The 12,663-nt window shown below is 47.2% G+C and overlaps 1 protein-coding gene across 4 annotated transcripts in view; it reads left to right on the forward strand.

Moving 5' to 3' along the window:
• The first annotated feature begins 2,754 nt into the window (after nt 1-2,754).
• Nucleotides 2,755-12,663, forward strand: part of LOC127001135 (tyrosine-protein phosphatase non-receptor type 9-like) — a 150,172-nt gene continuing 140,263 nt past the window's right edge. The window contains exon 1 of one of the 4 annotated variants that reach the window (XM_050865328.1): nt 2,755-2,847. In XM_050865328.1, coding sequence (XP_050721285.1) covers nt 2,815-2,847 — 33 coding nt within the window. In that variant the 5' untranslated portion in view covers nt 2,755-2,814. The remainder of the gene's footprint in view (nt 2,848-12,663) is intronic. The other 3 variants (XM_050865337.1, XM_050865329.1, XM_050865323.1) reach the window with 3 other exon arrangements.

A 12,663-nucleotide genomic window follows, 5' to 3' on the forward strand; every position in this document is an offset into this window, starting at 1 on the left:
AACATCCCTGTCCCATCCCTGTTGCATTCCATCCCCTGTCCCATCCCCTGTCGCATTCCATCCCCGTCCCATCCCCGCCGCATAACATCCCTGTCCCATCCCTGCATTCCATCCCGTCCCATCCCCTGTTGCATTCCATCCCTGTCCCATCCCCGTCCCATCCCCGTCCCATCCCCGTCCCATCCCCTGCCGCATAACATCCCCTGTCCCATCCCCGTCCCATCCCCGTCCCATCCCCGTCCCATCCCCGTCCCATCCCCGCCGCATAACATCCGTCCCATCCCCGTCCCATCCCCGCATAACATCCCCTCCCATCCCCGTTGCATTCCATCCTCGTCCCATCCCCTGTTGCATCATCCCCGTCCCATCCCCGTCCCATCCCTGTTGCATTCCATCCCCGTCCCATCCCCGTCCCATCCCGTTGCATTCCATCCCGTCCCATCCCCGTCCCATCCCCGTTGCATTCCATCCCCGTCCCATCCCCGTCCCATCCCCGCCGCATAACATCCCTGTCCCATCCCCGTTGCATTCCATCCCGTCCCATCCCCGCCGCATAACATCCCTGTCCCATCCCCGTTGCATTCCATCCCGTCCCATCCCGTCCCATACCCGTCGCATTCCATCCCCGTCCCATCCCCGTCACATTCCATCCCCGTCCCATCCCCGTCGCATTCCATCCCCGTCCCATAACATCCCCGTCCCATCCCCGTCCCATACCCGTCGCATTCCATCCCCGTCCCATCCCCGTCACATTCCATCCCCGTCCCATCCCCGTCCCATCCCCGTCACATAACATCCCCGTCCCATCCCCGTCGCATTCCATCCCCGTCCCATAACATCTCCGTCCCATAACATCCCCGTCCCATCCCCATCGCATTCCATCCCCGTCCCATCCCCGTCCCATAACAGCCCCGTACCATCCCCGTCGCATTCCATCCCCGTCCCATCCCCGTCGCATTCCATCCCCGTCGCATTCCATCCCCGTCCCATAACATCCCCGTCCCATCCCCGTCGCATTCCATCCCCGTCCCATCCCCGTCGCATTACATCCCCGTTCCATCCCATAACATCCCCGTCCCATCCCCGTCCAATCCCCGTCCCATCCCCGCCGCATAACATCCCCGTCCCATAACATCCCCGTCCCATCCCCATCGCATACCAGCCCCGTCGCATTCCCTCCCCGTCCCAACCCCATCGCATTCCATCCCCGTCGCATTCCATCCCCGTCCCATCCCCGCCGCATAACATCCCCGTCCCATCCCCGTTGCATTCCATCCCCGTCCCATCCCCGTGCCATACCCGTCGCATTCCCCGTCGCATTCCATCCCCGTCCCATTCCATCCCCGTCCCATCCCCGTCGCATTCCATCCCCGTCCCATAACATCCCCGTCCCATCCCCGTCCCATACCCGTCGCATTCCATCCCCGTCCCATCCCCGTCACATTCCATCCCCGTCCCATCCCCGTCCCATCCCCGTCACATAACATCCCCTGTCCCATCCCCGTCGCATTCCATCCCCGTCCCATCCCCGTCGCATTCCATCCCCGTCCCATAACATCTCCGTCCCATAACATCCCCGTCCCATCCCCGTCGCATTCCATCCCCGTCCCATCCCCGTCCCATAACATCCCTGTCCCATCCCCGTCGCATTCCATCCCCGTCCCAACCCCGTTGCATTCCATCCCCATCGCATTCCATCCCCGTCCCATAACATCCCCGTCCCATCCCCGTCCCATAACATCCCCGTCCCAACCCCGTCCCATTCCATCCCGTCCCATCCCCGTCCCTAACATCCCCGTCCCATCCCCGTCCAATCCCCGTCCCATCCCCGTCGCATTCCATCCCCGTCCCATAACATCCCCGTCCCATTCCCGTCGCATTCCATCCCCGTCGCATTCCATCCCCGTCCCATCCCCGTCGCATTCCATCCCCGTCCCATCCCCGTCCCATAACATCCCCGTCCCATCCCCGTCGCATTCCATCCCCGTTGCATTACATCCCCGTTGCATTCCATCCCCGTCCCATAACATCCCCGTCCCATCCCCGTCGCATTCCATCCCCGTCCCATCCCCGTCCCATAACATCCGTGTCCCATCCCCGTCGCATTCCATCCCCGTCCCATCCCCGTCCCATAACATCCCCGTCCCATCCCATCCCCGTCGCATTCCATCCCCGTCCCATAACATCCCCTTCCCATCACATCCCCGTCCCATCCCATCCCTGTCGCATTCCATCCCCGTACCATAACATCCCAGTCCCATCCCATCCCTGTCGCATTCCGTCCCCGTCCCATCCCCGTCCCATAACATCCCCGTCCCATCCCATCCCCGTCGCATTCCATCCCCGTCCCATAACATCCCCGTCCCATCCCATCCCCGTCGCATTCCATCCCCGTCCCATAACATCCCCGTCCCATCCCATCCCCGTCGCATTCCATCCCCGTCGCATTCCATCCCCGTCCCAACCCCGTCCCATCCCATCCCCGTCGCATTCCATCCTCGTCCCATAACATTCCCGTCCCATCTCATCCCCGTCCCATCCCATTCCCGTCGCATTCCATCCCCGTCCCATCACCGTCCTATAACATCTCCGTCTCATCCCATCCCCGTCGCATTCCATCCCCGTCGCATTCCATCCCCGTCCCATCCCATCCCCGTCGCATTCCATCCCCGTCCCATCCCCGTTCCCGTCCCCGAACCCCGCCCCCTCTCCCCCCACCCACCGCCGCCGCCGCCGCCTCCACCACCACGTCGAGTCCAGTGAGCGTCTGGCGATGCTCAGCTGTTAATAGTTCCGTCGACAGGATGGTCCAAAATGGCAGCAAATCTCCAACCTGAGGAAGAATTGGTGAGTGCTGACCCGTAACAGTTTTCCTTTGGGTGTTGGTGCCCCCGAGGTGGTGGGGCAGCAGGGTGGGCCGGGCAGGGGCGGTATCCTCACACACCTCCATCTCACACGTCAATTATTCCCACAGGCCGATGGGGAGATTACTCGAGTTTTCATGAGGGTTTTTTTTTAACATTCATGGTGCAGCAGAAGGCTCACTACCGCCAAGGTCATTAAGCTACCCCTGGAAATGCCCTCAACGCCCACGGAAGCCTTGTAAGATATGTGTGCTTGGCCGCCCTAAGGCTTGAGATACGGGCCCTTGTGTCAGGCAGTTTGACAAATTAATGACGTTCTGGCAGATCACCGGAATTCCGTCAGTCCAGGGGCTGTGTAGCATGGGCCAGACCTCAGAACTGTAGCACTAGCGAGATTAAAATTGGCTGGTGGTGGTTGGGCTGTGGGCTGGCTGGTGGTGGTTGGGCTGTGGGCTGGCTGGTGGTGGTGTGAATATTGGATGACCTGGTAGTCCATTGTAATCAGGGTTGTGGAGTTGCATATAGAAAATTTTGACTCCGACTCCAGCAAATTTTAAGGTTGTGACTCGGACTCAAACTCCCCACCCCCTCCCCACTCCCCTCTTCTGCAGTACAGTGGAAGGCAAATCAAACCCAGCCACACCACACCACACCCAGCCACAAAATATCACACGTATTGTAAAGAAGTTGGAGTCAGAAATGTTTTTACTAACTCAGACCCCGGCAAAAAGTAGGCGACTCTGGTGACTCCGATTCCAACTCCACAGCCTTGATCATAATCCTCGTGGCAGTGTGGCTCAGACTTTAGAATTGTAACGATAATGGGATGATGAAAGACAGGCACAACTTGTTTCGTGTCAGTGCTGGTGGGGGTTGGGCTGTGAACTTGGCCAGTAGTTTACCGCCCATATTAGCCAATTCAAATTACAGTATATACAAGCGGTATGGATGGTGGAGCAGACAGCAGAACATTTATGAAAGAGTTGGAAACTCTTCTGCCGTGGCTATCCCCTGGTGGGAGCTCCTAGGAACAGGCGTCGATGAAAGGATGATGATGATGCAGCCACGTAAATATGTATTTCCTGACAATGGAGTGGCTATTTGTCAAGCAGTGCCTGTACAGTATTTAGTCTGTATATGTACGTACGTACCTCTTAGGGAAGTGCTCAGAGCATAAATAGGTAAATATTCATTAGAGGTCACTCAAAGATTTCATGGATGAGACTGCCGTTTCTAATCGTATTTTAACGTGCTTTTGAAGGAAATCACAATCATTTCCCTCACAGATTGCCCCCCCCCCCCCCCACACACACACACACACAAAGAATGGCGGTTTATATGAAACACTAAACAGACTATCATACATACAATGCATTAAAGCATATCAGAAACGGCGAAAATTTTAATTTGAATAAAAAACGACAAACCTAGTAAACGTAGGTACTAAGTTTTTTTTTAGTGTGTATGTTGTGTGCACGTCTGTATAGCAGCATAGCACACTTGGCGAGAGACTGCGAGGCACTGAGGCTGCCAGGTTGGCAGAGGGGCCGGTATTATTCTAGTGTTTGCCCATACTCACCCCTCGCAACCAAAATTGGCTAGGGGGCCATTGAGACTTCGGGGAATGCGGTGGTAAACATGAAATGCGTCGCAAATGCATACTTTTTGAGTTATCAGGGGTTGAAAAATACCCTAGATGTAGGGAAATTCCTTACAATTACTTAGATGTAGGGAAATTTCATACATTCCGGGTTTTTTTTACAACGTACGGGAACCACGCAAGGTAATTATTGAAAGTCACTCTGCACCTCGAAAATACGATATTACGCCTCCATATTGTACTTAAGGGCATATTATACATACGGACGATGTGTTTACATGGCGACGCCATTGGAATATGAGCAGTGTTGCCAATGATCCGGTTAGCAATGATACGCTAGGTGAGACCAGGTCCACCACGCGTGGTTATTTATTTATTTATTTTTTTTTGGAACACGCACCTTTGCCTAATACTATTTCCGATGGTACGCTAGGTTAGCGGTGGTACGCTTAGTTAGCCATTAGCCCACGCATGTGAGACCAGGTCCACCACGCGTGGTTATTTTTTTTTTAGAACACGCACCTTTACCTAATACTATTACCGATGGTACGCTTGGTTAGCGATGGTACGCTTAGTTAGCCATTAGCCCACGCATGTGAGACCAGGTCCACCACGCGTAGTTATTTTTTTTTTCAAACATGCACCTTTAAGAGGGGGGGGGTCCAGGGGGGGTGCAGCCCCCCCCTGGTTAGCAGGGGGGTCGGGGGGGGCAAAGCCTCCTTGTTAGCAGGTCATAAAGTTCGATTGGAGTAGTTTAAATATACTCCCCCACCCAAATACCCTGAGTTCACGCAGGTCCCCCAAGATCGTTGGGGGAAGGGGATTAATTCGGCTTCTTTACTTTTAAGTACTTTTTTTTTTTTCACTATGATATATGGAGGTGTATTATCGTATTCTGGAGGCACGGAGTCAATATCCACAATCACCTTGTATACTGGGAATACGAGCTCGTGAAGCAGATTCAAAATCCGGTCAGTAAGGATTCATGTGTTCAAACAGCTCAGGCGGGAGGCTCGAGAGCCTGCACTTCCTGCACAAGCCGCAGTAGTGTTAAAGGCGCGGTGTTGGATGGATCCCGGCTAGCCGGTGGTTTTACTTGTGTCAGTGATAAACAATGAAGATACACTGTGTTTGGTGCCACGGACTCTACTTGGAGGACAGAAACCTTGCGATGAGGTGACAACCTGAGAGGGCATGAGTGTGGTGTAGGCGGTTTATGTGAGCACAGATGGCCGCCGGTGCCACGCCAGATGGTGAGGTGAGCATCGTTTGGTGGGTTCACTACGCTTCTCTCTCGAAACAAGCTTGGGTATCCACTGAGTGCGTGGTTTTCGTATGGGAAACACTAAATTCGTCCCAAACGCTTATTTTAGTGGTGGTGGGAGGAAAAATTACCTAAATTTAGGGAATTTCCCTAGATTTAGGGAGTTTTTATCCCCCCCCCACTAAAAAAATATGCGAATGCGACGGATTTCGTGTCCCCCACCCAAAACCCCGCATTCCCACCAGGTCCCCAGGCTTGTATGGTGGGAAGGGGGGAGTATGGGCAAACACTAGAATTTTACCGAGGGGCCCTGCGGGGTGGCCGTATTGTTATGGGTATGGGTAAAATTGTACAAGTGTGTCAATCCCGCACTTGCAGACGAAATTTTTTTTAGGGGTAGTTTTTGGGTTGTTATGAAATAATCTGATAACTGTTTCTGTCACAAATCATTAAATGACTGACTTTTCAATACCTACTTTACACCCGTTGCCACACGCCGCTGCAACTGCAAAATAACTCGCAGAGAGATGTTCAGCTTGCTTACAGTTTCTACATTTCACTTACTGCTCACAAAGATCACAAGTGGACAAACTAGACCAAAACCAGGCACATTAATGCTTTCCTGTTGTGTATTCCCCCAGTGTGCATGCGTGGCGGACAGCAGAACAACTTATTTCTGCGAAGAGTTATTTCTCGCAACACCGGCCGCCATGTCCTGTCCTGTGCTGTCGTATTTCCACGCCCAACATGAAGTGCCGAATAAATTGAAACTAACTAAACCTAACCTAACCTACCTTACTGGGGGGGTTAGCTCCCCTCGACCCCCTCAAGCTTTGTCAGTACGGACACTCACACACCCTTGGCTAAATTTCCCATTACATTTACATCCTGGATTGATACACAAGACTTTTCTTGTGGTATAATTACACTCTTCATTTGAATGGAAACCACGAGTATAATTACACTCTTTATTTGAACGGAAACCATGAGGAGGAAAATATTTTATCAGGTGGGCTGAAAAAGACGGTAACCGAAGTTTGGGGCAGCAGATAAAGGAAGAAGGGCGATGTGGCTAGGAGATGCTTTTGTAGTTACTGGAAGCGGGTGGTTCAAAAACTGTTCTCAGTCGGTGCCCGTGAATTTATGACTGTCTGACCTTGTCTGTTATATCTGAAATCCATTATAAGCAGGTCCATTATATCAAATGTTTACTGTATAAACTAATTAACCATATTTACTTATCTAGTTTAATAACCTATTGCCCCCAAAACAGTAAGGTTCTGCTTAAAATAGTAACCTCTATGAACTAATCTAACCTAAGAAAACCTTACTTCTATAAAAAAATAAAAAAAAAAACATCCTGAAAAATTTAGTTTGTATGTTCTATAATCTAACCTAACCTTGACACAACCACAGAAATAAACATTGGTGAAAAAGTATCTAATTACCAGCCACAGCATCGTCAATCAAAGCGGCTTGATAGTAAACACTGCCCAGCACGGCGCATCATCATTATATTATAATAATTTCTTTACATTAAATTTGTGAAAAGTATTTTATATACTAGACATCACGGGATAGTTATAAGTAAGTATAGTAAAGTTTAGAATATTTGTATCTAGCCTCTAAGGGAATAATACCCATATAAATATATTTTTCACTTCTAAACAATTTTTCTGCATTCATTTCTATTTTATCTATAATTCATTTTATACTTGAGAGTTATTAAGGAAGATTTTGGAAACTACCTGGGAGCAATATCGTGTAGATCTAATGGCTCTGATGCACTGGTCAGCACCTAGCTATAAATCCGCGGGCCGAGGTTCGAATCTCGGCCCAGGCAGTTGGCGAACATCTTACCCAACTGTTCATCCTCCCTTGGGGCTGATTGATATATTGGTACCTGGTATGAAAAATGAAGTGGGTTTTCACAGAACAAATTATGAATTGGTCAGAAACATAATGAAGACGCGCTTCAAAGTTGGCTAAACACTCCCTAACCCCAACTACCACCAAATACTAATTGTCATTTCATTAACTTAGCAAGAGTTTTTGAAAAGTTAAATTTATTTTTAATGTCATAATAAATCTTTGCATGTAATTTTATTTGCTTCAGTCACCTGGTCCTCTCCTGCAAAGCAGGATATTAGTCACTCAAAGGGAGGGTGTCAGAAGTTGCCACTTTCCTCCTTGTTGCCAGGTTTGAGGACATGTCAGGATGATAATCTTGCACATCAGATGGACTTATCTTCCTTATTTTTGGTCTTTTTGGTGTCATTGTGGGTTCTTGCATCATTAGTGTAGCTACTCTAATGTTGAGGACTTCAAACCCTGTGGGAACCAGCAAGCAATATATATACAATAATACCTTGGTTTATGAGTGCCTTAGTTTATGAGCATTTTGATTTACGAGCAAAAGAAAATCACTAAAATTGCTTTGGTTTACGTGCGGTGACTTGCTGTACGCATACCTGTCAAGTCTTACGTTTTCTGCGTAAGTCTTACGTAATTTCGGTGATTTCAAGTCTTACGGTGTAAGTTGAAAATCTTACGTTTTTTCTCCGCTAGTGATGTTTTTTTTAATATGTTTGTTTTAAACAATTTGAAATATATAATACGTGCCATATTTAAATTCATGTGAGTGTGCTGAGTAACGGTTACTGTTACGGTTAGTGTGTGTGTGGGGTGGGGGGGTTGTCATGACCTCCGTGTGACTGCCAGCATGCTAGAGAAAGCTAGGTCTTGTACTGTTGAGTACAACAAAAAGCATCAGTGAGCTGCAGTAGGTTCACTGCAGCTCACTGATGCTCTTTGTTGTACTGTTGTACACAATGTAAACACATGACACATTTGTTTTGAAACAAATTAATATTGAATGACTAAAAAATATGGTTTTCATATGGTTTGATTACCGTTTTATACACAAACTTGTGGTCTCTAACGCAAAATCTTATGGCAAGACACCACAGTAGCTTGACAGGTATGACAGTACGAGCATCCTGTTTTAACGAGTTGAAGACGCAAGTGTTGGTTCCTGTTGTTCACCACAGTCAGTGTTGCCAGATGTGCAATAATTATCGCAAAATGCGATAATTTTGTCATCTGTGCGATATGCGATAGTAAGCTTGTGATAATACAATAATTTCACTAAATGTGCGTTACTTGAGTCTAGAATACAATAATTTACTTAATATCATTGCGCTGATTTTCCTTCAAAATACATATGAATATACAGTAAGTGATATGATAGAAAACCACGCACATATTAACCTAACGTTCGAGATTCCAGAATTTTACATATCTAGTTCCTTTTTTATACTCATCACCCGGCCCCGCCCCGGTTTGCGGGCAGCCCTGCAGCTGTTGCATAGCTACTAGCGCGTGGGCGTGCCCAAGGTACTCGTACCTTGGGCGTGCTGTCCCTGTCATGGCAGTTTTCCATCCCGTCCATGGATGTGTCAGTTGGATGTGTCAGTGCTCTTTCTTTGAAACTCCATTGCATCATTGCAGATATAAAAGACTGTAGTGAGGAAGCAGTGGATAGGGGTGAAACAGACTTAATACTTAATGAATGATGATGTTAGAATTAGATCCCTTTATTTAGGTGGTGGTGATAATTTTGGTAAAAAAATCGATAATTTTAAGTGCTAGATACGATAATAAGGTTTTTTGAGAATCTTGCAATGCTGGCCACAAGACGAGGACGCTCAGAGCGGAAAACAATGGGCATGGGGTCTCAAGCTGGTATCACAGTGGGTCTTTTTCTTCCAACTGTGTTGATGGTTGGCGCAACAGGCAACTCCAGCTTTTCTGGGTGTGCGTCACATACGACCAAGGTCAGTTGCCCATATCCACAAGGTAAACAAACCAGTTGCCCAAAAGTAAGGGCTGTTGTGGCTTGTGTTGCGGTTACTCAAATTATGGACTCGTTGCTGCAGTTAATTGGAAGGAAGAAGACATTGTGGGTACGAACATGGCTTCAAAGACAGGAGGAAAGGAGTGTTTACCCAAACCGACAACTCGCTCCCGGTTGGACTTGGCCATGGGGGCAACTGTGGTTGCTCATAGCTCCAACGGTTGGAGGAAAACGCTTGGTGTGACACACCTTAGTCCGCTTTGTACACTCGCAGAGGTAGCACCGCGCACTCATGTCTGCATGTGTTTGTGTTCTTAGTGTGCGATCTTTGTTTTCAGCACTACAGTTACTTTGATTCTGTATAAAATAACATGTAAAATGATTTTTATGTTAATATTTTGGTGGGTATGGGATGCATTAATGGGATTCCCATTAATTTAAATGGGGAAATTTGTTTTGGTTTGCAAGCAAAATTCTGGAATGAATTAAACTCGTAAACCGAGGTATGACTGTATATATATATTTTTATCACCAAAAGTGAAGAAATGAAGTAGTAGTCAAGTGCAATACTTTATTTACGAAACTTACTCTGTGAAGTCCTGTAAACTTTCTCCTACCGTACTTGCTCGACAACTTAGAGTGCAGAGTGTGTGAAAGATGGTGGTGGAAAGGTGAAGCAGCTTTTTCTCGCTCCTCTTACTGGTCCATCAGAATCAGTATTTCCAGTCTTTTCTTCCCCAAGCCTCTACAGACTATTACGGTACCTTCTTACTCATCCTGTGGCCTTTTTAGAGATCTTAGGCATGATGGTGACGAAGGTATTGCCTCAATAACCACCAGAAAATGAAGCTTTCAGTGATGGACATGCCAAAGAGAGCAATACACATTCACATCTCAATGAGGTGAGGCAGCCACCGGTGTTTTTCACACTCACCATCATTACCTCCCAACAGACTAGACTGGTTTGCCACTTACTGTTTGTGTTCAGAAATGTGTCTTTCACTAAAATATGTAAAAAAAAAAAAAATAGAAATCTGTTAGTTTACCACATTGATGAAGTAGTACATATAGAATACAAAAACAAAGGGCAGAGCACTCAGATGTGCATTCATATAATATTAGTGTTAAGGTGGTAAATGTTCTCACATGATGCTCATGCTTCACACATAACTAAACAATGGTACTGGGAAGACTTCCCAATGTTTTTGGTAATTTTCTTTACTTCTCTCTTTTTGCACCAGGGGCCAATCCCCTTTGGAATATCATCAGTATTATGCTAAAATTGGGTATTTCATTAAAATCCTTTTGAAATTGAAAAAGCGTTAACTACATACATTCGTCCCTCAAATAGTACGGTTTCCAATACAGGTAACTCTTGATTTATGCGAGTATTGTGTCCTTGAAGAGGTCGCGTAAATCAAAAATAATGTAAATCAAACGAGGTAGGTTTCTATCGAGAAATAAATATTCACTTCATTTAGAGAGAGAGAGAGAGAGAGAGAGAGAGAGAGAGAGAGAGAGAGAGAGAGAGAGAGAGAGTATCCATATCACCGAGATATCCACTCAGGCACTGAGTCTCAGCCTTACTCGTGTGAGGAAGAAATAAGGGACACCATGAGCGACTAGCCTGTATTGGTCCCCGTACTGAGCAGCCTGGTACTGGTACCGTACCATATAGCTGGTACCGTTAGTACCGGTACTGGTACTGGTACCTGCCCACCCCTATTCTTGAGTAGCGTGGCAGCGTGGGTACTGTATTGTTGTTCAAGTGGTGCGTGGGAAGAACTGAGCTCAGCTGTGTGGCCATGGCGCCATGTGAGTTCAGTTGCGTAAGACATCTGGTGGCCACTCCATAAAATATTGCGTATAAGTGAAAAAACGTGTAAATTACACATTTATATGGATTTTGGACTCCGCGATATTTCAAAAACGCGTAAACCAAACACGCGTAAATCGAGTTACCTGTAGTACGGTTTCAGTTTTATACAGATTGTCATGGAAGAACTTTTTTAGGACTTTTAAATTTCCCGCTCGTCGCACTGTAGCCATGGCGTGAGTGGCAACACTGTTTTACCAAAACACCTGCTGAAAGCATCCCAAAGCATTCGAGAAAGGTGTCATCTTGCAGAAGAATTCAGATTTAGGAGAAGTTACGTTTTGGGATGAGTTATGTTGCAGTAGGGAGAGCATACCACATGAATGAGAGCAGTGTTCGCTTTATCTATCATAATGTAAAAGAAATTCTTGCCGCAGTAACTGCCAGTGCTCCAAGTGCGCTGCAAGAGTAAAGATAAAGGCAGTCCTTTTACTAAGCCTCGTCGTTGCTATGGTAACGGCGTCTCACTAACAGCAAAATGGGGTACGCTGATCTTCCTGATGCAATGGAAGCACTTAAGTGTTTATTTGGGCCGCCATATTTGCTGATGATGTCATCACAGCACAGAGGCGTTCCACCTTACAAAGCCAGGAGCGGGGCGGACTTGCCGAGTTTGCAACTCGTGCTGCCGCGTCACGTATTTGAGAGCACTTGGGAAGTACTGAGAGTCCCAATTCCCTCTCTCAAACGCAGCCCAGGAGTGTTTCTATGGGGGTCACTAATTTTATATGGATTTTCGAATAGTACGGGGGTCTTGTCTATAGAGGTGAAAACTCTCTTGCAGTAGAGGTGCCATTTTCCCACAGAAAGTTTCTTGCCAGCTGATTGGTTGAATATATGGCATCCAAATACATCATTGTATTTGAAATATTTACCAGGTAATGTGAACTAACACCTATTTACCTATTCAGGTTTCTCCCTGTGATAATTATATGTTACATGAATTAAAAATGATAACAAGTAAAGAGATTTTGAAGCAATGTGCTGCCAAGTCTTGATTTGTTGACATCAGTCACTGAAGTCAGCAACACAAGCATGTGTTTGGTTGCACACCACTTCACATATATTTTTTCTATAAATTTTAATGCAGATTGAGACAGGTTGCATCAAACACAAGAAAAGCATGTAATTATCAACTTTTTCAAAGTCAGAATCTACGCAGATGACTGAAATGAGAGCACAAGTGGATGCATTGTAGCTGTA

This window comes from Eriocheir sinensis, chromosome 20 (genome assembly GCF_024679095.1).
Source record: "Eriocheir sinensis breed Jianghai 21 chromosome 20, ASM2467909v1, whole genome shotgun sequence".
NCBI lineage: Eukaryota > Metazoa > Arthropoda > Malacostraca > Decapoda > Varunidae > Eriocheir > Eriocheir sinensis.